The sequence below is a fragment of the Gymnoscopelus microlampas genome (assembly GCF_963454915.1).
Source record: "Gymnoscopelus microlampas genome assembly, chromosome: 15".
In the NCBI taxonomy this organism is placed as follows: domain Eukaryota; kingdom Metazoa; phylum Chordata; class Actinopteri; order Myctophiformes; family Myctophidae; genus Gymnoscopelus; species Gymnoscopelus microlampas.
In genome coordinates this window covers 40744157-40771712 of record NC_139952.1, presented here as the reverse complement: position 1 = coordinate 40771712, position 27556 = coordinate 40744157, and the positions used below count along the sequence as shown (strand labels likewise).

The 27556-nt window shown below is 41.8% G+C and overlaps 1 protein-coding gene across 1 annotated transcript; it reads right to left on the bottom strand.

Moving 5' to 3' along the window:
* Positions 1-689: 689 nt before the first annotated feature.
* Positions 690-18164, bottom strand: LOC311061796 (putative methyltransferase-like protein 24; the record flags this gene model as incomplete). The annotated part of the gene is made up of 4 exons (XM_084080493.1): positions 690-9428; positions 15404-15767; positions 16310-16524; positions 18138-18164. The coding sequence occupies 4 exons, from the start codon at positions 18162-18164 to the stop codon at positions 9117-9119; spliced, it is 918 nt and encodes a 305-aa protein (XP_083936619.1). The 3' UTR covers positions 690-9116.
* Between the last annotated feature and the right edge of the window lie 9392 nt (positions 18165-27556).

The following is a 27556-nucleotide window of genomic DNA, read 5'->3' as shown; positions in this document are numbered from 1 at the left end:
TCTGGGTTATTCTACAAATCCTAACAGTAAAATATATATATATGATATAATAATATTAATATATAATATATATAATGTCAGTGGTTCTCAAACTTTGTTCATGTCAAGGACCACCCAAAATTATATGCATTTGTCCCCCCCCCCCCCCCTCAAAATATTTTGTTCCAGGGACCCCCAGACACATTTCCATTTTTCCTTCCAAAAATAGCAGATCTACAAGCTCTTAGTGCGGCACCGAGTTCCGCGCTATGAGCTTGTATATCTGCTATTTGTTGAATACCCAGTGAGCCGTAGTCGGCTATTTGACCTCCATCTAAAACGGGGTTATAATTTGTCTAACAGTGAAGGTTTTTTAGACGTCTAGGCTTAGGCTAGACGTTAATACGCTGTTTTTTAAGCGTCTGTATATAGACGTCTATATTATAGACGTCATTTCAACGGCTATAGACCAGGGGTCTTCAACAGGGGGTCCGGGACCCCTAGGGGGTCCTCAGAGTTACTACAGGGGGTCCGCCAAATCTTTGTGTGATATGATTTTTTTCTTACCTTAACCACTTGAACTCTAGCATCCCTTTTTCTAAGGAGAACTTTAGCCAAAAATAGCAGATCTACAAGCTCACAACGCCTCGCAGCGCGAGGCGTTGTGAGCTTGTAGATCTGCAATTTTTGGCAAAGACGTATATGTGTAGAGGGAAAAAAGAGCAGACCAAATAAACAAAAAAAAAGTTTAATCTGAAACACAATTTTATACAATATAGAGGGGGTCCCTGCTTCATCTCTCTCTCAGCTAGGGGGTCCTTGGCCTGAAAAGGTTGAAGACCCCTGCTCTAAGGGCAGGTACACACTGTAGGACATTTAAAGTGGTCTGGGATTCATCTGATCGTTAAGCATTACCTACACACTGCAGGAGTTCATTTCTCATATATCGTTGTGGTTTTCACACTATAGATTGATCCCCGACCAGGGATTACACACTGTAGGATAGTTCACTAGGATGCTATCCAGAGTCAGACCCAATACATACATTTGTTTTTATTCCAATTCATTTTAATCGACGTCTCCCGTGGTATATGCAGCTCTCTATTTCTCTCTCTCTCTCTCTCTCTCTCTCTCTCTCTCTCTCTGCTCAGCAGGTAATGTTGCCATGTCCGCTTATTATAAGCGACTTTGGGATTGTTTTTCTGTAAAGTTACTTGAAAGTGTAGTTGCTTATTTGGCCTTGTGTCCTATTGTTGTTTGAAACAGTTGTTCTCTAACATTTTCATGGCAAGGACCCCCAAATTAATATTTGTCCATAGACCCCCATACAAGCTCTGTGTGGATTTGGAAAATATTCCACAATTTTCAATTTATTTCAAGATTTTCTTCTTTGAAAATAGCGGATCTACAACGTGAGCTTGTAGATCGGCTATTTTCAAATATGCAATGTATTTGTATATAGGGTTAAAGTGCTCATGTGGCCTAACCTATAGTCGCTTTTGTTGGGCTTGTTTTCATAGATCTGGTTGCTTATTTCTCTCGCAAAATCTGTCAACAACAAAAAAAGGCACCGGTTCCCGAGGCTAGACTGTGACAGACACGCTGCTCAAGCACACACATATTTCTCTCACACACACACACACACACACACACACACACACACACACACACACACACACACACACACACACACACACACACACACACTACAATACACACAGCTCACACTCTCTCTCATTCAGTTTTATAATGTTTAACTTAAAACAAGACTGAACGGTAATATTGCGGGGGAGGGTCTGTTTGTTGCTGTTTGGCCAGGTCCAGTGATCCTCCCCAGCCACGGTGGCTGCTGTAATGTGATCTCCTCGAAGATTTATCTCAGACCCTTTCATACTGTACTGTATGATACTGTCTCATGTCCAGTCGGCGGACATAGCCGAATATCTAACCTGGTAGATATTTGAAAACCGAGCGTTATTATCGTGGCTGTATCCTCTCGCAGAGCCTTGCACACACAGCGACCAAAACCTCGCCGATCACAGCCCGATCTGCGTCAGATCGGGGGCTTTGTCGGCGAGCGCCAAAAAAGGTCCCAGACAGCATAATCGGACCAAATATCCTGCAGTGTGTACCTGCCTTAAATGTCTTCTGAACGGCTTCTGCAGTCAAAACAATGACAAATAACTCTCAGACGGACAGTAGACATTACAGAGGTTATCTAGTATATGTCAGTCACACGTGTACATTGTGAATAAGCAATCAACAAATAACTAGCACAGACAAAGTTATTCTTACCATTGATGACAGATAGAAGGCAGTGCTTTTGAAAGCTCTCTCTTGCTGTCCATGCAAGTAGAAAGGACTCATCTGGCCATTGGTGAAAAGTCTGAAACAAAAAGAAAACGTGAAGCTAAATTGCAAAAAAAAAACGCACACTCTGCCAACCTGCAATGAAGACAATTATGTTGATATGAAACAGAATAATACACTAACACATTACTTGTTTTACAAGTTCAACATTATTATCTCTCCCCAATTAAATCTTTGCCAGAGTAAGATGACTTCCAAACTTTATCAAAATGTACCTTTTGGAATCCAGTGACTTTCTCCTGGGAGCTCTGATAAGATTTCCTGTTGGTGAAAGACAAGGTAATTAGGCTATACATATCATACTTGCAACATCACCATTGAAGATTACTGTTATAGTCAATTGAAAGGTGGAGTAGAGTCCAGACATTTTCTTGGCCCAGATTACGGCTTCACTGTTGGGGGAGAGAAAACCCCCATTGCAACCCATTTTGCTCACTGCTACAGTCAATTGAAAGTTACCTGGTGTAGTTCTGGATCCGATTTGGACCAGTGTGTGGCTTCAATATTCTGCTGGGTAAGAAAACACATTGAAATTACACCTTCTTACACCATCAGGTCATGTATGATATATGCTGTGCTTTATCCAATTCATTGTGGAGTCTAGTTTTTTCTGTTCAGGAGTAAGGCCCCCCACAGTAGATGTACTGTTGTTGAAATACATAATATATTTTAATGCATTTTTATTTTAATCTTCCGGCTAAACGTTCGGTTATACTCATTTCTTCTAGAGGACCTAAAGCATAGTAGTAGTAGTCCCAACGATAATGCAGGCGGGTAAACAAACAAACAAAAACTGTCAAAATTGAATTCCTGATATTTTAAATGTTAATCATTCATGTAGGTACCTTGTACAGTTCTTCCTCTTTTCCAGCTGACCAGAGTTTTGTCAAGATCTACCGCAGAAAACGAAATGAAGGAATTAGAAAACTCTTAAGGTTTTGTTTGGACATTAATACTGATACAGGTTGTAATTTACCATCTACAATATATATATTTAACATTGGGCTTAAACAATTAACATAGCATTTAAATTTACCTGGTGTTGAGGTGTGTAGAGGGGCTGTCAAAACTGTCACTGGGCAGTGATTCACCTAGGGAGGATAATTAGGCCAGATGTATATTATTGTAATGAACGAATATGACAATACTCCCAAAATAAAAAGGACAAAATAACAAACTAATCTAACAGCACAGCTCCCACCAGCATAGAGTTATCTATAGCTTTAAGCCAGTCATCAGTCGGTTACCTGTATCAAAGCAGTAGAAGTAGAGTGACCAGCTCTATAGGCATGTTGAGAATATGTTGCAAGCTTGTTTGAAACAAAATAAGCTTGAATTTGTGAATGCAACAACTTTTACATGATTTTGCTCAAAACAGGTAAAATACTTATACTATACGTTTAGGTCCAGGCACCCCCGTGGCGCCGGGCCCGACTCTCACTCTCAAAGGGTGAGACTTGGCAGCTCAACGTCAGAGGCTTGACATGTTTGACATTTCAAATCCGTTTCAACATGTGAATGTTGAGAATATGTTGCAAGCTTGTTTGAAACAAAACATCTCTTCATTCTTAAAGCCATCTCAGGTATGCTCCCGCCTTATATTTGTGGTATGTTGGAGCAGAACCCTAGCTCCTACCAGACCCGCTCAAGTGATTTCCCAACGCTCAAGGTTCCATTTGCTCATACAGAGCTATAGGCAAAGCAGCATTTTCTGTTAGTGCTCCATCTACTTGGAATGAGCTCCAGAAGTCCCTAAAAATTAGATCACTGCCTTCCTTGGGTCAATTTATGGCAATGGTTTCCAACACTTTTATTCCAGACTGTAACTGCTTTAATTTTTTTTTTTTAATGTATCTGTTTTAGTTCTTGAAAACATTTTGAGTATTCTTTGTCTTCTGATTATTTAATATATTTAATATTGTATTGTATATATGTATCTCTGTTGATATTATTGTTATATCTCGGCTACATTGAAAATGAGGGCCTGCCCCTCAACTGTATTCCGAGTTGAAATAAAGGTTATGATGAAAAGCTCACAACACGTTGCATGTCGTGTGGGCTTATAGATCAAAGCATCCTTGACGTTTCCGTGAGAAGCATTTCACAATGCATATCATGTCTAATAAATCAAAACAAATCAAGTGTAGCTTGTATAGGGTGTGTCTTTTTCCATTGTTACGGGTGCATGCCTTGGACTTTCTCACCAACAGAGAATACCTCACCTTAATGGAATCCACTAGCTGATGTACCGTGACAAACCAAAGGGTTTAGCTGGTAGAACTTGATCTCCTTCTGTCCCTTTTGAGGTTGAAGCACTGTCTGTACTGATGAGACTCAACTATTATTATCCAAAATAATTAGGATTTAATTTGTTGGTGGTTAAGTGGCTCAGTAATGCAGACATACTATTGCTTTAAAATGCGCAGCACATTAGAATAGACCCTATGACACTGACACATTAGGTCCATTAGTATACATTTAGGGCTAGGTCAATGTGTTTTTGGTATGATGATTATTTTGCATGTCCGTGGCAAAAATGAAATATTAATGAAAATGTCCATCACAAGCTGCCATGGTGATGACCCCTGCTCCCACCTCATTATCCTTGCAGCTGCAAACAACTTGAGACCTTAACTGAGATGTGTTCATCATTTCATGAGCTTTTGTTAGCTTATTGTACAGAGTCAGGTTAATTGTTTACCCCTATTTCCAATCTATGTGCTAATTAAGTAAACTGGCTCCCCAGTCAGGTACATATTTTAGTATATTTTGATCTTCACCTGCCTTATCTGTTTTATTTGATCATTAGTATTGAAGAATGAAAATGGGAATGATGGCCAATAGGCTACATAGAGAAATGTTAATTATTAAAATGTGTACATGGTAATGAGATTGAGAATGTATTGCATATTTTATTGCAATTTGCACTGATGAAAGTCCCACATGGACTGAAGCTGTCAAATGAAATTAGTTGCTTTGCCCTCATCTTAAAGTTAACGTGTTAGGCTGTTTGTGGTATGATGCAGGGATAACAGGATAGCTGGGCACTAGGGACATCTTGGCACCTCGATGTAAAATTGGCTATTTTGTCCAACATGTTAAAAAATAAAATATTTGGAAAATATTTTAAAGTAAAGTGATTAGAGTATTCTTAAAGACGGGGTGCCGTGATTTTCAGTGATCCCGCCCCCCTAGTCTTGCGTTACCAGACTGTTGCCTCCCACAATTTTCTAATGGTTCCAGTCATACAGTCTGGGACTCGGAAGCTCTGATCATGATTAGAATATAAACCGGATGTGGAGCCTCCTCTCCATTTCCGTTTCGTCTTTACAGTCGTGCAAATGTATCCTAATATAAATACAAATCATCTACAGTAAGAGTATTTAGCTTGCTGCTTAGCAGAAATGGAAATTAAAAAGTAAAATGTAAAGATATTTTAAAATATATTTTCGTGAACGGAAGTGCCAGCTTCCTCTCTCGGATTTCGGGAGTTGTAGTTCCAGACTCTATATAGCATTCAGAGATTGTGGAATAGTTGTCTGACTAATAAATCAAATGAATATAGGCTTGAGTGTCATCTTGCACAATAAAAACTTTATTATTGCACTGTCAGCTTTAGATTGGAGCATAATAAATAAACACAGGCACAAACATAATCACTATAGGCTAGGGTAGCCTGTACTGTAGACTCACTTATAGCCTACAAACACACTCATTCACTAAAAACAAAACAAAAAACTAGTCCTAAAAGGTGCAAGATCATTATTATTTTTACATCAATTATATTCGTTCATACTCTGGATAAAATCTCACAGACAAACACTTTTCACTATCAATTCCCCCCCCCTGTTTCTCTGAATGTGTTATTCACAGATTATAAAAAACATGTCCAATTTCAGTTTGCAAAGTGGGCCTGGGGTAGAGGGGCCTTTTGGGAAATAGTGGGCCCAGGGATAACAAATGTGCAAATTGAAATATCTCGATACCTTCGTCTTAAGCGTCAAGTTAATTATTTGATTAATGTTTCTATGACTGTTGTGTGCCTGCTGCTTACTTGATTAATGCAACCTGAATTGAATCATGACATCTCTCTTCTCCATTCACTTTATTGCTTTATTGTCTCAACTGGTCTGAACTATGCACACAGTCAGCCATGTGTGTCCCTATATATTATTCCATCACCACTCTACACTTCCTGTTTTCCTCTATGTGACCTATCTCTAAAGCCCAGCTCCACACCAACGATTTGCAACACAACTCGTTGCAACTTGCAAATCACTTGCAACAGAATCGACAAAACTGAGGCGACCTGCAATTCAGACCGCTGCAGCTGGTTGCAAGTTGCAAACGAGTTGCATTGTGAATATTTGGTGTGGACGGGGCTTAAAACGTGGCAAAGGCTGTCTTATTGCATTATGAAGTTTAATTATTTAATATTAGACAAGGGAGGTGGTCCCTGGGTTACTGAGGTAGGATATCGTTGCTGTTGGGGGTAGAAACTACATTTTTCAACTTTTTGTTTTTTCATAAATGAATCCCCTACTTGAACATACTACAGCATCACACAAAAGGATCCCAAAGTAGCAGATCCACAAGCCCGAAACGCGGCTCCCAAGCCCGGGAACAGATATAAGACATAAGTGATAAGACAACTTAAAAGTAGGGTAAGTTGAACAAAAAAAAAAACCTATGTATTGTACATCTTCTGACTTTACACCCGTTATGTTCTTGATCCTAGTCTAAATCTGCATGGACTGCGGGGTATAAAAACACAATTTACTCATTTATTTCTAACATATTTATTAGCAGCTTTGTATAAGCCTGATGATGCCTGCGTTACAATGTGAAACGCATCGTCATCATCAGGCCTCACACAAAATCGCTAGGATGTCTTTGAAAGGCATAGTAATACAAACTGGTAGCAAAAGCAAAACGGAAAGTCATATCTACGGTCAGATCTTGTATTTCAGTATGTTTTTAATGCACAGTTTTACATTATTCATGCTAGGGTTCAAGTGGTTCATGTAAAAAAAGAAAATCATATCACGCAAAGATTTGGCGGCTCCCCTGTAGTTACTCTGAGGAGCCCCTATAGCCCCTAGGGGTCCTGGACCCCCTGTTGAAGAGCCCTGTTGTGGAATTTAAAAGAAAAGTAGATTAGAAAAGTGTTAATTCCTTCCTGCCAGTGAAGGTGTTTACCACAGTATTGCACCAGTAAAGAATTCGGCAGCCTGCCTTCAACATTGCTCCAAGCTTACCGTTTTGGTAAGTTTGGTAGTAAAGCCAATTAATCCATTAAGACCGGGAAAGCATCTGTCATTTTAGATTTTAACCACTTTAACCATTATCTTATACTTTGGCTATTCAAAAATAGCAGATATACAAGCTCATAGCGTGGCCCAGAGTGCCGCGCTATGAGCTTGTAGATCTGCTATTTTTTTTTGAAACATTATAAAAATGTGTGCAAATCTTTGAATACATATTTTGTAAAGCGAACATTTGAAAATAAAATCTTTGCTTCTGGGGATTCTACAAATGTCTTCTAAATCTTAACAGTTTTTTGAAAAAACGTATGTTGCTATAATCAGTGATATGTATTTGGACCGCGGACCCCCATCTCAAAATATGTTGTTCCAGGGACCCCCCAGAAGCAAAGATTTGACCGCTTAACACGGCAGCCGAATAAGCAGTCAGATGAGTGGGCCACGAGCATTTTCAGAGCATGTTTAATTTAAACGACCGATCAATCGATTGTGTTCCGGCTTAGGTCAATGACACAAAATAGTTCCTATTCATCGGTATCACAATAATAACTCATCTTTAAAAAAAGAAATACCATGACATTTTGTTTCTCCCAGGTTCTCCTAAGGTCACTGCAACGGGATCATTAGAAGTGGACTTTGGATACATTTAGTGTTTGTGTGTGCGTGTGCGTTTGTGTGTGCGTGTGCGTGTGCGTGTGTGTGCGTGTGCGTGTGTGCTTGTGTGCGTGCGTGTGCGCGTGCGCGTGCCTGCGCGGGTCCACATACACATGCTCAGATTGGATCACATGATTAATGGAGTCTGATTGTCCTGTGTTTGTGCACTCCTGATATGCACTCATGCATGTGCTAATTTTAATATATTAAAAAGCTCTTGAAATAATCTTCACCTGATTATGCGAAAATGATCCCCCTTTTCCTTTGGTGTGTGTGTGTGTGTGTGTGTGTGTGCGTGCGTGCGTGCGTGCGTGCGTGCGTTAGTGTTAGGTCGTTTGAGAGTAATTCGTTAAAGGTGATTCGTTCTTTTTGGTGAACAGGAACAAACTCTTTTTCAAAAGTTAACGTTCCTCGAGTCGCAACTTTTTGACTGCCTGCCCACAAGAGAGGCGTTCCTCTTTCGTCACTGGACCGAACTACGTGAACCGCCTAATTTTGAATCAGTTCAGAGTGTTTCCACTGAAAATGAATTTGTTCAGAATCCTAAAGGTTGGTTCGGAACTGGAACCGAGAAATACTTTATGACCGGTCATATTCGACGCATTGCTGGCAAGGCCTGGAATCGACCCTGGGGCAACTGGGGACTCCTGCTCCCTAGGCGGGCTCTCTAACCATTCAGATATGCTGCCAGTAATTGGGGGCAGCATATCTGATTGACTGAATTGGGGGTGGAAACGCAAGCTGGTCAGTTCCGTGAATCGCACCAAGGTTCCAAGAATGGAACCAGTTATAGAAACCAAAGTTCTTTTGGGTGGAAAAGGGGCCTATGTGTGTGTGTGTGTGTGTGTGTCAGTGTCTCATGTTGACCCAGCTGAGCGTGTAGGAGGAGCTGTGTCCGTTCTCCACCGTCCGTTTGAGGACGCCGCGTCCCTCTCCCCGTGGCGAGCTGTGGACCAGCCGGAACCCGGAGGCTCTAAGACCCTGCAGCACGCTGAACCAGTAGCGGAGCACCTCCTCGTCGGTCCCGCCCACCTCGAACCCCGCCCACTGCAGGTGAGCGGTGGCCACCAGGTGGTGGACGCTCCCGAGGGTCTCCAGCTCCAGCCAGTTCTGGAAGACCCTCCACTCTGCACTGAGAAGGTCAGCGTACAGGAAGTCCACCTGAACGCACAGGGAAGAGAGACAGAGAGAAATTAATATTGAAATATTGCTGCTACTTGTTTCCAGTGGTGGAAGAAGTACTCAGATATTTTACTTAAGTAAAACTATCAATACCACATAAAAATACTCTGTTACAAGTAAAAGGCCTGTGTTCAAAATGTTACTTGAGTAAAAGTACAAAAGTATTGGCATCAAAATATACTTAAAGTACCAAAAGTAATAGTACTAAAATGTTTGAAAATAGCCGATCTACAAGCATAGCGACGCGTTGTGAGCGCGTAGATCGGCTATTTTCAAATAGCCTATGTATGCCTATGGGCTGAAGAGGTTAATGTATGTTTTATGATATAATAATTTATATCTGTAAAGTATTCCTATATATATATATTATTATATTATAGTATTACTATAATTGTAGTAAAAGTAACATTTTTGCCTCTGAGATGTAGTGGAGCAGAAGTAAAAGTATAGACAATTGGAAATACTCCAGTAAAGTAAAAGTACCTCAAAATTGTACTTAAGTATAGTACTTGAGTAAATGTACTTAGTTACTTTACACCACTGCTTGTTTCAGAATCAGAATCAAAATGCAAACATGTCTTCATGTTGGGCGAGAGACACCATCGACAACATCAACAACAAAGTATAAATCTGTCTTAAAGTTTTGTGGCCAAGGACACATCCAACGCACACGTCTTCAGTGGCCTCATTTGCAATCAAAGCCCTGCAAACACGGAAGCAAACAACGTGAGAAATAACTGGAGGAATGTGGCCTGCATGTCTGCAAATGGAAGCCACTTTAGGCTTCCATTTTCAGTCACGCAACATTCTTTCAATGAGCATAGAGCTGTCAAAAGGAAGGAAAAAAGGCCTTGAGGGAATGTAACTCACAGAACGACACCATTCCATTCCATGTAGCCTATTTAAGTTGGCCTGCATGTGAATGAATGAATGAATGAATGAATGAATGACATACATACATGCATACAGTAGTTATATGAACAAAATAAGAACAACATGTAAATGGCCCTCCTGCTCATTGACCAGGCCTTGTCAAGAAATGAAGCAAATGAAAAAATGTCTTGTTGAAATAGACATTTCAGTTTCTCTGAGTCATCCAACCACACAAATTCATACTTAGGATCTACCTTATTAAAACGACTCTGCCTGATAGAGTTGTAGAATGGACAATACAAAACAAAATGCATTTCATTAAGATCACACAAACCACATAATCTATCCTCCTCAGCCGTGCCTACATATCTACCCGTCTCAATATGAAGACCAAGTATGCCAGCCCTGATTTGAGCACATAGGCTTCGTTTCTTTTTTGACAAATGTACAATACATAATTTTCTGGACAATAGACATGCTTTATCTTACAATAAGTGCGGAGCTTTGATTTATTCCATATATCCAGAGTCCATCTGTACTTGTTGAAAAATATTTTCTTTTATTACCATACTCTCTACTTTTGCATGCATGTATTCCTTTCATCCAGGTGGACAATGAAGCTAGCCTACGCTACGGTAGAGAGTGAAGCTAGCGCAGCTACAGCATCGCCGAGGACAACTTGGACCATTATTATTCCTAGACTTCTGAGAGATGAAAGGTCAACTAGAAAGAACCCGAAGTTTGACATGTGTGTAATGCTATATACAGTTTTTTTGGCTATTCTGCTATTCTGGCCATATAGAATTTGCTAGCCAGCCACCACTTGACAAGCTTCATGATTGATAGTCTAGGTTTAAGCTTTAAGAGAGAGAGAGAGAGAGAGAAAGAGCGGCCTGCACTTTGAATGCGAGGAGGAGCCCAAAGCCCCCACCCTCACTAGCTCTACTCACGAACCACCTTTCTGTCTCTCTGTACGCACATAGACAGAGGCCTACAATTTCCAAAAAAAAATACAATATGTAAGATATGTCTTCCCTTCACCACCTTGTCACAGATACTATGCTGGGAAAATAAATAGCATTGATAATTACAGACCTATTGCTTTAGCTAGCATTCTTTCCAAAGTACTGGAGAAAATCCTGTTGGACAGGTTGGATAGGTATATTACCACAGCAGACAACCAGTTTGGTTTTAAAAGGAAACATGGTACTGATATGTGTATATTTGCTTTAAAGGACATTATAGCAAAATATAGAAGCCATAATTCCACCATGTTTTTGTGTTTTATTGATGCTTCTAGAGCATTTGACAGATTGAATCACTTCAAATGATTTGACAAAATGTGCCAAAGAGGGGTACCCAAGTACATTATAGCCTTTTGGTATGCACATCAGACTATGCAGGTGAAGTGGGGCAATACTGTGTCTGAACATTTCTATGTAGTTAATGGTGTTAAGCAAGGGGGGATTTTATCTCGCCTATTGTTTAATTTATACATGGATGATCTGTCTAGGAATCTGAACCTGTGTAATACTGGATGTGTCATAGGGTATTCTGTTGTCAACCACTTTATGTATGCGGATGATTTAATTATCTTTTCCCCGTACAGTGCAGGCTTACAACAGCTTCTGAGAGTTTGTTCCCAGTATGGCATAGAATTTAATATTAAGTATAATGCCAAAAAGAGTAGCATCATGATTGTGCGAAGTAAAGAGGATAAAAGGGCTGTATTCCCTAATTTTATTCTCAGTAGCAACATACTATCTGTGTGACAGTGACCAAGTACCTTGGTCACTGTATCTCTGATGATCTCACAGATGACAAAGACATCCATAGACAACGATGCAAACTGTATGCCCAGGCAAACATACTAATGCGGAAATTTCACAAATGTTCTGTACATGTCAAGGTATCACTTTTTAAAGCTTTCTGTACACCTCTGTATACGGCTCACCTATGGAGTAATTATAAGGCTAGCAGCATGCAAAAACTCAAAGTAGCATATAATGATGCTCTGCGGTTGCTGGTGAGGGTACCAAGATGGCACAGTGCCAGCCAGCTGTTTGCTAATTTGGGGGTACCTACCTGTCAAGCCCTGTTAAGAAACTTAATGTACAAATTCATATGTCGTCTTGAAGAGACATGACAATCATGTTATTAAGATTTTAATTAACCATATCAAGAGTTCTACTCGGTTCTCTTCCATGATATGGAGACATTGGCGCAACAGCTTCTACAGACTGTGAGCAGCTGTAGTTGGACTGTTTTCTTGTTTTATGTGTTTTATGTCTTGTTTTGTTTTATTTCTTTGCTTTTATATAGTTTTAGCAATGTGTAAGTGTCATGTTGTCTTGTTTTATGGACCCTGAGTCTGAAATAAAGATTGAATTGACTATGTGGAATAAGTGTATTGTATTCATTCTTAACATCAATGAGAGACAGTAGATACGCTGAGAAGGAGGCAGTGTAGGAGAGACAGACAGACACTAGGAAAACTGAGAGACAGACAGTGTAGGAGAGACAGACAGTAGGTAAGCTGAGAGGGAGACAGGGAGAGGGAGACTTGTGGGATGTGTGGTTCTTTACTACTACTACACCACTGACAAAAAAATCTTTATTCTAAACAAAAAACTAAATTTCAAACTGTGATGTCATGGTAATATTCAGCAAGAAAATGCCAGCATTATTACTTTGGCAGTATTGTGCAACGAACCCCACCGTCTCCCAGAACGCATTCATAATGAATCTGGTTGAATTACACAGCAGAAAGAAAACTTCTAGATTCTAGAAGTTTCCTCTCTGACAGCAGTGAGATAAATGACTTAGATGAAGTGTATTCCTGGAATAAAAAAATACTTTTTTAGGTACTCTCACTGCTGTCATACATGTCATTGTCTATACACCATTGGTTCTCAAAGTGGGGTCCGGGGACCCCCAGAGGTCCTTGGGGGGGTTTCAGGGGGTCCCCAGCAAAATGTGTTAACATAGCATCACAATAATCTTCACCTTTTATACTTTGGTTATTCAAAAATAGCAGATATACAAGCTCATAGCACTGCACCGAGCTTGTAGATCTGCTATTTTTGAAAAAGGTGTGCAGACCTTTGAATATATATATATTTTTATATATATATATATATATATATATATATATATTTATTTTTTTTAAGCGAACATTTTTAACTCAAATCTTTGCTTCTGGGGGTCCCACTCCCTGGAACAAAATATTTGAGATGGGGGTCCGCGGCCAAATACATATAATTTTGGGGATCCCTGACATGAAAAGGTTTGAGAAGCACTGCTATACAGAGCTTCGGTCAGAAGTACACAGGCTACTGTAATTGTACGCCTTTTTCCCATCAATGGATTTTTAGTTTTTTATGTTTGTTGACATTTTCTCCCTAGTCATCAAAATGTGAAGTTTCACTTCACTATACACCGATGAAGACTCTCTGAGTCTCTAGAGTCGAAACACGTTGGTGAATTCATGACATGAGTTTTATAATAGTCAGAGTGCCTCAGATGCTTTGTGCGGCTGCCATCCAACACCATAGACTTTCAATATAATGTTGCTGTCGGGCAGAAACCTCTTATCTCCATATTTTTGTGTTTTTTTAGCGGTGCCAGCCGCTCTACATTTGACTGTGTCTGTGTCAGTCCGTCCATCCATATGTTTGCGGACGGCAAAGATGCAACACATGCGGCACTTCAAGAAATGCACACAAACACACACACAAGCCAGCACTGCACAAGTGCGCGCGTGCACACACACACACACACACACACACAGAACATGCGGTCCTGCGAGGCGCACCGTTGCAACACATGGGCCACTTAAAGACATGCACACACACACAAGCCAGCTCTGCACATGTGCACGGGGCGAACACACACACACACACACACGCGCGTAACATGCAGACTTGCGAGGCGCACCGTTGCAACACATGCGCCACATAAAGACATGCACACACATGTACAAGCCAGCACTGCACACGTGCAAGCCAGGACTGTACACACGCACACACACACACACACACACACACACACACACACACACACACACACACACACACACAATGCTAGAAGTTTCCTCTCTGACAGCAGTGAGATAAATGACTTCGATGAACTCTCACTGCTTCCTTCACACAGGGTGTGATTTTCTACATACTGTACATACCTACATTTTCAGGTAGGTGACACATTTCCAGTCAATCAGGAAAAGAGTACTCATTCATCAGTTTCATTTTTAGAATGTTCCAGTTCCAATTTTGTCTTCTCATCTCTTACTTCCAATAGTACTTGTTTAATCTGTATCCTGACTGAGTTCTCTATCCTGATTGGATCAAATAGGTATCCCGACCTGACAACGCATTTTCTGTTTAATAAAGAGCTGGAGAGACTCCTGTTACTGAACAAACACTCTATAGCAATGAGTACTATCAGAATATATAGCTGTTTAACACTTATTTTAACCAAAGAAAATCACTTACCCTACCTTTAACGCAAAGCTTCTGCTACGCTAGCTGTCCCTGGCAAAAATATTTTCAGACGGGGATCCCCCGGTTAAACACACACCAATGTGGGGGTCCTTGACATGAAAATGTTTTTTGAGAAGCACCTGGACTAAAAACATGCCAGAAACAGTTTCCTTTCCTTTCACAGCATCCAAACAAGCACAATATGTGGGCTCATAGCTCCCTCTAGTGGCCACAGCTCCGCTACTACAGCAGTGCAGAGTCACTGACACTGACTTGAAAAAAACTGTTGCCATGGCAGCCAGGGATGGCTCAGAGCCCTGTTGCTATGGGAACGTACAAGTGATGAGAGTTCTTTGTGGGTAAGATGGGGTGAGGAGGCTGTAAGGTATGTTTGTTTGTTTGTCACCGAACGTGTGTGTGTGTGTGTGTGTGTGTGTGTGTGTGTGTGTGTGTGTGTGTGTGTGTGTGTGTGTGTGTGTGTGTGTGTGTGTGTGTGTGTGTGTGCGTGCGTGCGTGCGTGCGTGCGTGCGTGCGTGCGTGCGTGCGTGCGTGCGTGCGTGCGTGCGTGCGTGCGTGCGTGCGTGCGTGCGTGTGTTATACCGTGTGATGTCCCAGCGCCTCCATGATGTCTGCCAGTGTGTGAGAGACGCTACCCAAGGCACCTCCTCCTCCTCCTCCTCCTCCTCCTCTCCTCCGGGGGTGCCGCCGCCGATTGCGTCTCGGCGCCGCCACTCGCCACTCCAGCCACATCTTGTGGTGTGTGACCACGCCTCCTCCTCCTACGCCGTGGTCACCGTGGCGACCGGCCAACAAACTTTTGCCACCGCCAGCAGCAGGGGACTGATGACCGCCGCTACTGGACGGCGTGGCGGCGGCGGCGTTCAAACTCCCGGGATCGAATCTGTGGACTTCACATCCCAGCCCTAATGCGGTCTTTAGAAAGTCTGCATCTCCCCCATCCATACTGGAGAGAGAGAGAGAGAGGGGGGGGGGAGCAGACAAAGAGAGATACAGACCGCCAGGCATACAGATAGAATGCGGGGGAGAGAGAGAGAGAGAGACAGAGAGACAGAGAGAGACAAAGAAGAGATACAAAGAGAGAGAGACAGGAGGACAGACAAAGAAAGATACAGACAGACAGGCATATAGAATGAGGGGGGGAGAGAGAGAGAGAGAGAGAGAGAGAAAGAGAGAGAGAGAAAGAGAAAGAGAAAGAGAAAGAGAGAGAGAGAGAGAGAGAGAGAGAGAGAGAGAGAGTGAAATACAGCAAGACAAAGACAGAAAGGCAGACAGAGATTTAAAAAAAAGAAAAATAAATGAAGCAGATAAGTTGTAGGGAGATTATTCTATGCATGATTAAATATGCATTACGTTGTTTATGCCAACTCTACGCCAGTGATATGAATGAATAAGCATTGCATCACACGCGCACACACACACACACACACACACACACACACACACGCGCGCACGTACACACACACACACACACACACACACACACACCTGAAGGAGTATGCAACACATGGTGAGTGTGCGGCTGGAAGGAGCCAGTCCTCAGCGCACAGCAGCCAAGCCTCTGTGGGTCCTCCTCCGCCAGGGGGGGCCTGCTGTGAGACAACCTGGGACTGTCCTGGGACCAGCAGCACCCCGGGTCTAGAGGCCCGATGCTGTGAGACGACCTGGGACTGTCCTGGGACCAGCACCCTGGAGCAGTTCACCTGCGGGCGGAACACCACCACAGGCAGCCAATTAAGGCACCAGAGAGAGAGACATGGTGAAATAAGGAAGTTACAAGTTAGGAATCAAGACGAAAGTGGTAACAGTATCTCTTTTCGACAATAATCGTTGCTGTTGTCGGGCAGAAACCTCTTATCTCAGTATTCTAACTTTTGGTATTTTTTTCGTAAATTAATCCATTAAGACCGGGAAGACATCTGTGTCACTTCTTGATTTGAGCTAAAAAACGCATTATTTTACACTTTGGCTATTCAAAAATAGCCGATATACAAGCTCTAAATAGCCGATATACAAGCTCATAGCTATGAGCTTGTATATCTGCTATTTTTGAATAGCCAAAGAAATCTTAAAATGACAGCGATGCGTTCCCGGATTGAATGGTTTAACATCCTACTTGATCATACTACAGCGCCACACAAAAGCATCAAAAGTAGCAGCTCCGTAAGCTTGAAACGTGGCGCGAAGCAACACGTTTTCAGCTTGTAGATCTGCTACTTTTGCCGTTTTTGAATTTTCAATCCTGCAAAGTACCTGTGTTTGGATATAATGAGGGTTTCACCCGACAGAGACAATATGCTATATATGGGGTAAATATAAGTCATTTTCATATAGTTTTATGATTGAATATAGGCATACATTTACTGTACTTATAAAATACGTTTATGCCTGCTACTGCCGGCTGCAAATAGAGGGCAACATGTTTCAAACAGACTCAACTGTTGAACTAATACTTATGGCGTATTAGATTAATAGTGAGAAGTTGAACCGTCCAAAAGTCATGGCAGTTTATCATTATCCATGATAAATAAATGGTACATTGAGATGATATCCAACGCCAAAGGTTGATTTATTTATTTTCTCTCTCTCTCTCTTCATGGAGAGAATATTCATTTTTGTTCTGTTTTGAGGGACAGACACCGATCTGCGTGGGAGTCAGTGAAGACGAGGCTGAGTACCAGGCAGACCCTGGTGGGAATTAGCCAGTGGTCGAAAAAGTACTGAAATGTTCTACTTAAGTAAAAGTATCAATACTGCAATGTAGAAATACTCTGTTAAAGTCCGGAATTAAAAGTTTACTTGAGTAAAAGAACAAAAGTATTGGCATCAAAATGTACTTAAAGTACCAAAAGTAGAAAGTATTCATTATGCAGAATGTCCCATTTCACAAAGTTTTCGAATATCTTCAAAATAGCAGATCTACAAGCTCACAAGTGAGCTTGTAGATCGGCTATTTTCATATGGCCGAAATGTATGTATATATATATATATATATATATATATATAAGGCTGAAGTGGTTAATGTATGTTTCGTAGTAACAATCTAAATATACACAGGCTGCATTAGAACTAGTAACTAAAGTTTTCAAATAAGTGTAGTGGAGTAAAAATGGAATATTTGCCTCTGAGATGTAGTGGAGTAGAAGTAAAAGTACTGAAAATAGGAAATACTCCATTAAAGTAAAAAATACCTCAAAATTGTACAGAAGTACAGTACTTGAGTACATGTACTTAGTTACTTTTCACCACTGGGAATTAGTGATCTTTGTTTTGGCCTGGCTGTGCATGCATGCAGAGGTCTTAACCTCCCACCCACAGATGGAGAGTTATAGAAACCACACATCATGGATTTTTTTCTCTCTCGATATTACACTTAGTGTTGCCAAAAACTCCTAAATCCCTTTTCACTTTTATATTCATTGTGTATACTTCGTCTCTGTCAGGTGGAAACCTCACTCCGGTGCGTCCAAAAAAACTGTTAGTTTTTAGGATTCAAAAATAGCAAAAGCAGCAGATCTACAAGTGCGTTTTGAGCTTGCAGATCTGCTACTTTTGATGCTTTTGTGTGACGCTGATCAAGAAGGGCGTTAATTTACAACAACAAAAAACACAAAAGGTTAGAATATGGAGATGAGAGGTTTCTGCCAGTGCCCGACAGCAACAATTTCAAACTTGAATTGGAAGTCATCACAGGTTATTGACTAAGACGACAAAATCATCATATTTTTTATCGCCCCAATAGCCTATTATTATTCACCCGATGGCCGGGTGCGTACTGTACTGTACTGTGTACTAGTTTAGAATTTGTTCTCCCGACACAGAATAAGAATCAGAAACTTTTATTACAGCACAAGTGTGAGGTTTCAGATCCCATCCCAAAAGCTAGCTCTGGTGCATCTGGTGCTGCGAAAGCCCAATAAACAAAAAAATATATATCTAACAACTGATGCAAGTTGCAGACTACTATCGTGTGTGCGTAGGAAGCAGGGAGGGTGGAGAGGAGGAGAGAGGCACGATTTGTCCCGAAATGACAACAAAGTATCACACAGTTGTCAGTCCCCCCCGCTCCCCCCCTTTATATCACAAGCAAGTACTGTAACTGCAGCAAAGTTTTGGTCCAACTTGTGTAACTTGGACCAAAACACAAAGAAACGGCCTCGAGACACAGCTGTGTTTGTGAGCGTTGTAAATAGTTTTCCTTGTCGTGCGGCGCTGCACGGTTTCTGGCTCCGCTAGCAGCGCTGCACTATGTTGCCTGTGAGGAAATACTAGTAAAGCATGGTGGTTGGGGTTCTGTCTGTGTTGTTTTGGGTTAACCCATTTAGACCGGGAACGCATCTGTGTGTCATTTTTAGATTTCTCTGGCTATTTTTTTGGTTTTAATCTTGAAAAGGTGTGCAAATCTTTGAATATATATATATACATTTTTATCTCCGATCTGTGCTTCTGGGGGTCCCTAGAACAACATATTTTGAGATGGGGGTCCGCGGCCAAATACATATAATTTTGGCGGGTCCTTGACATGGAAAAGTTGGAGCACCACTGATATCATAGCAACATAAAAGTTTTTTCAAAAAACTGTTTGTAGAATATATATTCAAAGATTTGCACACATTTTCACTATTTTTGAATAGCCCTAAGAAATCTTAAAATGACACGGATGGATGCGTTCCCCGGTCTTAATGGGTTAAGAGAGGAATCATTTGTAAGCGCGACAGGCCAGTCTGAATGTTTAGGGGGAAAACACATCAGATGTGTCATTCCATTAGACCACATGAACCCTAGCATCCCTATCCTGGGCATTTCATAATATAGGCAAACATTTAGCAAAAATAGATAGTCATGCACCATACATTTTGGCTAATATCCGATTATCGAGTAACTGCATGATCCAATTGACCGATACTAGGGATGCACCCATATGGAAATTCTTCTCATGCAAAGGCTAAAATGTAACTTAGATAGCATGTTATGTAGACAGATGCCAGGTCATTGTTGGCCTGGCATCCTACAGTGTGTATAGTTTCAATGTAGGCTGACGATAGGTTCTTGGTTTACGTATGTATTAGTTGTTATTAGATTATTGGTTTACTTATGTATTACCATTTTATTAGATTACTATTTTTATGCATTTGATGTATTATGTGTATTATGATGTTTTATCTTGTGTCCTTGCTTACTGTAAACTGCTCTGGATTAAGAGCGTCTGCTACTGTAAATGTGTAAACTGTAAACTGATACCGATATTCGTTTATTTAGTTAGTAAATATTAATTATATGAAATAACAGCTTGGTAGGCAACAGATAATCAGATTTTTCTTTAATATATATTCCCAATCAGTTTTATCTTAATTATTTCAGTCATATTGTTTTCATCTGGACTTTAACAACCAAGTGCAGCCTAGTTATTTCCAACAGCTCAAACAAGAAATTATAAAATACCAGAGAGGGTTGTGTAAAAATTCTTGGCTAAGGCTGGAATCTTAGATTAGGCGTAACATTAAAAAAAATCACACCCAGTGTGAGTTATTAATTTCATCATGCATCTCGGTAGCCAATCACAGCACGTCCTGCGAAGTGACGTGCTTACATTTTTTACATTATTATTAATTTCATCATGCGTCTCGCTAGCCAATCGCAGCGCGTCTGCGAAGTTTGAAGTTAATTTCATCATGTGTCTCGCTAGCCAATCACAGCATGTCACAATGGGTGTGATTTTTTATTAGCCTATGGGCGTGTTTTCCACAGCATGGCGTCACAGCGAAAGACACATTTTCACGACGGAAAGAAAAACTTTCACCACGGATGGGTCCTAAACCCTCTTATAGGAGCGGTTGCACCGCTCAAAAATAATAATAACTAGAAAAAGTGCTCCTCGGAGCACAACTCTCCGCCAGAAGACTTGTGTTGGTTCGAAGGTCGCGAAGGTCGCTATCCCTCTTGTATATGTAAGTGTCCTATCCATCCTGTCTGGGTAAGTGTCCTCTTCCGTTCATTCTGTGTAAGTGTCCTATCCCTCCTGTCCTATCCGTCCTGTCTATGTAAGTGCCATATCCCTCCTGTCTATATAAGTGTCCTATCTGTCCTATCTGTCCAATAAGACAGATAGGAACAATTGGACCGCGACTACTTGACTACTTCCGGTTCGAAGGTCTGGGAGTGAGCTAGTGGCCGGATTTTCGGTATTGGAATCTGGCTTATCACAGTGACACATGTATTTATACAGTAGGTCGCTATCCCTCTTGTATATGTAAGTGTCCTATCCAACCTGTCTGGGTAAGTGTCCTCTTCCGTTCTGTCTGTGTGAGTGTCCTATCCCTCCTGTCTGTATAAGTGTCCTATGTCATATCCCTCCTGTCTATATAAATGTCCTATCTGTCCTATCTGCCAATTATGTATCAGCCATGCAGCCATTTCATGGTTCCCGTCTTACCTCACTCTGACAGTGGCGGAGACACTGTCAGAGTGATGCCATGTATATATAGGCCCGGTGGCGTCACTAGCCAATCAGATCACAGTATTTCACGTGTCACGTGAGGCTTGACCAATCGGTGTGTCATGTTTAGAAAGTGAAAACGCAGTGATAACAATACTCTCCTGGCGGAGAGTAACTAGAAAATGTGCTCCTCGGAGCACAGGTCTCCGCCAGTACTGTTCCTGATTAATCCTGTCTTACCTATTTATATTACATATTGTCACGTGTCACTTGACCAATGTTAGCTTGGCTGATGGAAGCTCACTTCAAAAAATATAAATGACGTGAAACTTGACCAATGTTAGGTGTTCTCAGACGGACACATACAGAGACGGACGGAGAGGAAAAGATACTCTCCATTAGTCTTGTCAATATTACATATTGTCACGTGTCACTTGACCAATGTTAGCTTGGCTGATGGAGGCTCACTTCAAAAAATATAAATGATTTGTTTAAGTGACACACCTATTTATAGGTCTCTATTTCGTCATGCGTCTCGCTAGCCAATCAAAGCACACCCTTTCAACATATTGTCACGTGTCACGTGGAGCTTGACCAATGTTAGCTTGGCGGACACACGGAAGGACGAGAACGAAAACATAGTCTCCTGGCGGAGACAATAATTGATATTGGCCGTTAACAGCAAATATCGTGCCGATAGCGATATGTGGCCAATATATCGGTGCATCCCTAACCGATACAGATGCCGATATTGCAATATAAGTTTCCAGTAGGTTTTACCTTACACCGGTTAAACAGTAATAACAGTTATTCCGGGTGCAGATGCAGACTTCTAATAAATAGTGCATTCTTATTATCTGATTTACTAGGCCTACTGATGCACAAACAATGTAAATGTTGTATTTTTACTTTCCCCAACTTGTTGACCCTTTTTAAAGCTTCTCCAGAAAACACAGATTGACTCTCCAGCCTTCGTCATCACAAAAGGCTTCTTTCGAAAAGACGAAATAAAATATTGTCTAAAACCCAATATATTATTACATTTTTTAGGCTTTTCTGCCTTTATTTGGATAGTACAGTGGAAGAGTGACAGGAAACAGGGAGAGAGAGAGAGCAAAGGTCGTCGGGCTCGGGAATTGAATCCACAACTCACTGTCATGCTGCATTAGAATCTATACGTGGTATGTACTATAACCACTATTGCCATTGGCGGCCCAATATATTATTTTTACATTGGTTCGATACCGATATTGCATTTTTGACAGATAAATAATGTATTCCTAAAAAAATTGCCAATCTACAAGAGGTTGTAGATCGTCTATTTTCAGCGTAGAGATATGGTGTATAGGGAAAAGGGAGGGGAATAAGTATAGGCCCGCTAGAGGACCCCAGTCAATGACTTTTGTAGGCCGCCGGTTCCCAAACCTTTCAGCTCGAGACCCAAAAGTTTAGTGAAAATAGCAGATCTACAAGCTCACAATGCGTCGCGATATTTTAACTACTTCTTAAACATTTGTTTAATGTATGGGATTTCTTAGATTTTTGATGTATTCATAAAAAAATCTTATAATAATAATAATAATAATTAAATCAAAATGTAGGAAACAAAAGATAAAGGGATATTTACTCGCGACCCATGAAAATGTGTCCACGACCCACAAATGGGTCCCGACCCAGTGTTTGGGAACCAGTGTTATAGGGTATTAACTCAAGTGATCAATCGCTGAGATGATAACCAGTTGGAGGGGTCTTTTTGACGCGGGTGACGTGCGGTGTTCTGTGCACAGGTCAGAAACATTATAGTCACATCACAGGGTCTACAGGGTGTAAAACAGGTGGGTGAAATTTGTTTTTTTTCATGCAAAAAGCTCCATCGGTATACCTGTGGTGTGGTCATGTAGGCCATGAGGCGCTCCAGCTCTGCAGTGAAGGACGGCTCTCCTGCTGCCCAGGACTGTAGCTCCACCCCCTGGCCCTGTCCCTGCACACGCACACACACACACACACACACACATCAATAATTTGATATATCCCATGTACAGCATATGCAGTATAGTCAGGAGTCGTGAGGTCAAAGCATTGCATAAACAATGTATAGGAATGTACAGGAATGTGCGTGTGTATGCGTGTATGCGTGTGTGTGTGTGTGTGTGTGTGTGTGTGTGTGTGTGTGTGTGTGTGTGTGTGTGTGTGGCGTTGCCCCCCCCCAAACCCCCAGTTAGGAAGATAGGGGGATGAAGAGACGGGTCGCATACCGTGACCCCAGTGCAGCCAGTGACATGCTCGCCTGGGGCACTGTACACACACACACACACACACACACACACACACACACACACACACACACACACACACACACACACACACACACACACACGCACGCACACGCCTGCGGAGACCATGGTGCTCGTGGGGGGAGAAGGGGGGGGGGGGTGGGGTGATTCACAAGACTGAGTCAGAGGAGTTAGCCTTGGGCGAGGGAGAGAGAGAGAGAGAGGGGGGGGGGTGTGGGAGAGAGAAAGTGTGAGAGGTCATGGAGTGATAAGCAGAGTGGGGGGAGGGAGGGGGAGGGGCATACATTCACACAGATGGAAGGCTGAAGACTTTGACAGCATGTGACATGAGGCAGAGAGAGAGAGAGAGAGAGAGAGAGAGAGAGAGAGAGAGAGAGAGAGAGAGAGAGAGAGAGAGAGAGAGAGAGAGAGAGAGAGAGAGAGAGAGAGAGAGAGAGAGAGAGAGAGAGAGAGAGAGAGAGAGAGAGAGAGAGAGAGAGAGAGAGAGAGAGAGAGAGAGAGAGAGAGAGAGAGAGAGAGAGAGAGAGAGAGAGAGAGAGACAGAGAGAGCAGAGAACAGCTGTCACATCTGTGTGATCCGTTGGTCAGTCCTGCCCTCCACCTGTACCGTCATGTCAGTAGATAATAGCAGAGTGCTGTGCTCTCTCTCTCTCTCTCTCTCTGAACCCCTATGACATATACTGCAGTGGTTCTCAACCAGTGGTCCGAGGACCACCAACCAGTGGTCCTTGAGGGGGGGTTCCAGGTGGTCCCCCTGCTAAATGAATGAATGGACCCTTATAGAAAAGATCTTTAACTCTTGAGAGCGTAAAATGAAACCAAATGGACCCTTACAGGTGTGTCACTTTAGATTTCTTTGGCTATTCAAAAATAGCAGATATACAAGCTCATAGCGCGGCACCGAGTGCCGCGATATGAGCTTGTAGATCTGCTATTTTTGAAAAATCTTGACAAAAAAAATGTTTTACATTCTTTTCAAAAAAAATGTTAGGATTTAGATTTTTTTTTAAGAGTCATCTCAGGTTAATGGGTTAATTAAAGAATTGTTATTTTGATCAAGGTTTACCTGTTATCTCTCCTATGGTACCAACATCAAAACAGCAAGTTTTGGATCTGAGAGTCTAAATCTCATCAAACGGTCCGACCCCCCAGGTGTCCTTGAGGGGGTTCCAGGGGGTCCCCAGCCAAATGAGTTAATCGTCATCATCATCATCACCTTTATTTAAACTCGGCGTACAGTTGAGGGACAAGGCCTCATTTTCAATGTAGCCGACTGAGGTTTACAATAATGGACACAATCCAAATCCATTACAGATTGACAAGGAATGTGAATTACAAAATTATAGTGTAAAAGTCATAGGATCATTGCTCTGAACTGAACCTTAATGATGGCAAGGAGCTGATTTTTTAAAATACTTTTACAGCTCATTTCAAAAAGTTGTGCCACTGACAGAGAAAGCTGCCTTAATGCCCCAACTATCTCTGAGCAAAAATCACTGGAGCGGTAAGTGATATAAGTGGGTCTGATAAGTAATATTGCATCAACATCCGTTTAACCACTTTAAGCCTACATTTACAACAGCAAGAAAACTAATATTTTCTTTTTAAACATTTTAACAACACAGATCTTGTATGGGGGTGTCCCTGGCACAAAATATTTCCAAATGGGGGGGGGGGGGTCAAATACATATCAATTTGGGGGTCCTTGACTTGAAAAGGTTTGAAAAACACTGACGTACTGTCTGTGTGAGAAAGCACACATAAGTAAAGGCTACTGCAGTGAAACTATAGGTTTCGAACGTAACCCTGGTTATTTGATTTTATGAGCAAGACGTCTCGCTTATGGGGGAGCGCCCCCTGATCGCCTAATGCAATTATTATTATTATTATTATTTTTGCATAATTGTCATATTCATTTCCATGTTGTCACGATTTTTTCAAGTATAAAGTCATTAAATGATGTAAGTTATTTGTCATACAGTATCTGCCCTGTGCATCTTTGGCTATTCAAAAATAGCAGATATACAAGCTCATAACGCGGCACCGAGTGCCGTGCTATGAGCTTGTAGATCTGCTATTTTTGAAAAATTGTGAAAAAATATTTTTTATATTTTTTTCACAAAACTGTTAGGATTTAGAAAACATTTTAAGAATCGGACTCAGGCCTTAATGGGTTAAAAGCCTAAAAGCCAAACAATGTAATTCTCATTCATAATGTTCAAAATGTTGACAGAAACACAATCATCGTTAGTTAATCGTCAATCGTTCATTGCAATTATTTGAGCGACAATTAAATCGCCAAGTAACGTTTCATAATCGTTCCATTTGGTTCCATTTGTACGCTCAAGAGTTACAGACCTGTAAGGGTTCAGTTGGTTCCGAACTATCAATCATCATTTTGCTGGGGACCCCCTGGAATTGTCTCTCAAGGACCCCTGGGCGTCCCTGGACCGCATTTTTAGAAGCACTGAGGAAGCACATAAGTAGGCTACAGGCTGCACATTTTAACGTTATCCCATTAGCGCCGGTATGTCGCCTAACTAAATGATGGCTCAGACCCTTCTCTCTCTCTCTCTCTCTCTCTCTCTCTCTCTCTCTCTCCTTCGCTCTCTCAATTAAATTATTTTAATTAGCTTATAGGCTACAAACTCTGTCTATCTCTCTCTCTCTCTTTCTCTGTCTGTCAGTCTGTCTGTCTGTCTGTCTGTCTGTCTCTCCCTCACCTTTCTCTCTGTCAATTAACTTTATTTTAATGAGCTTTATTGGCCCACCAACCAACTACCAACACTGCGTGTGTGCGTGCGTGTGTGCGTGTGCATGTGTTTGTGTGTGTGTGTGTGTGTGTGTGTTGTGTGTGTGTGTTTTCTAGGAAAACATGCAGGTAGGGTTAGAGAATAGACATTTAGAGTAATAGTTTTAGGGGTTAGGGTTGGAGTTATGCCTGCTTTCCTATTATTGCGTGCCGGTGTCATAGGGGTTACCTAACCCTAACCTGCACCAAAAGGTTTAAAAATGTCAACAAGAAAAAAAAGAATAATAGAAAAATGTAAATGGCATTCATACGGCTCTGGTCCATACTCCTCCTATACGCTATATGGACCAGGGCTAGCAAGTGCCAAAACTGTTGATGTCCTCACTCCTCACAAGTGGGCTACTACCAGATAGAGTGTTTGTTCAGTAAAAGGAGTCTCCCATGTCTCTCCAGCTCTTTATTAAACAGAACATGCATTTTCAGTGCTCTCTCCTGATTGGCTTAAATGTTGTCGCCTACCTGAAAATGTACTTATATTCTGTTTACTAAAGAGCTGGAGAGACCTCTATGACGGAACAAACTCTCTGTAGCAATGATTACTATCAGAATATAGTACTTTAACCTTTTATCAAAACAAAACAAAAAAGAAAACACCAAAAAATATCACTTACCCTACCTTTAAGTAAAAGTATCAATACTGCAATGTAGAAAATACTCTGTTACAAATGGCCGAAATGCCGAAGTGTAATGTAATGTGGTACTACAATATCAACACGTGTCCATCTCTCCTTACCTGGCGCGTGGGCATCTCGTTCTCGTCTTCGTATCCGCGTGCCGCCAGGCTCTCCTCCTCCCCGCCTCTCCTCTCCACGCCATCACCACCATCATCCTTCTCCTCCTCCTCATCATCATCACCGTCCAGATCCGGTCCCACAGAGAAGGAGGAGGAGGAAGAGGCCGCTGCTCCCCCCCCGCGGTGCGGAGGGCCGCTCCTCCTCTCCGGCTCGATGCTGATGACAGAAAAGGAGATCCGTCCTCCTCCCCTGGTCTCCTCCCCCTCCCCCCACCACCCCCCAACGACCTCTTCTCCTCCTACTCCTCCTCTCCTGGAGAAACCACCACCCAGCCCGCCGAACCCGACCAGGAGCTGGAGGAGAAGGAGGAAGAGGAGGACCGGTGGGATGGACACTATGAGCCCCGCGCGGCGGACGGCCGTGAGCCCGGCGCACACCGCCATCACCATAGGGCTGTGA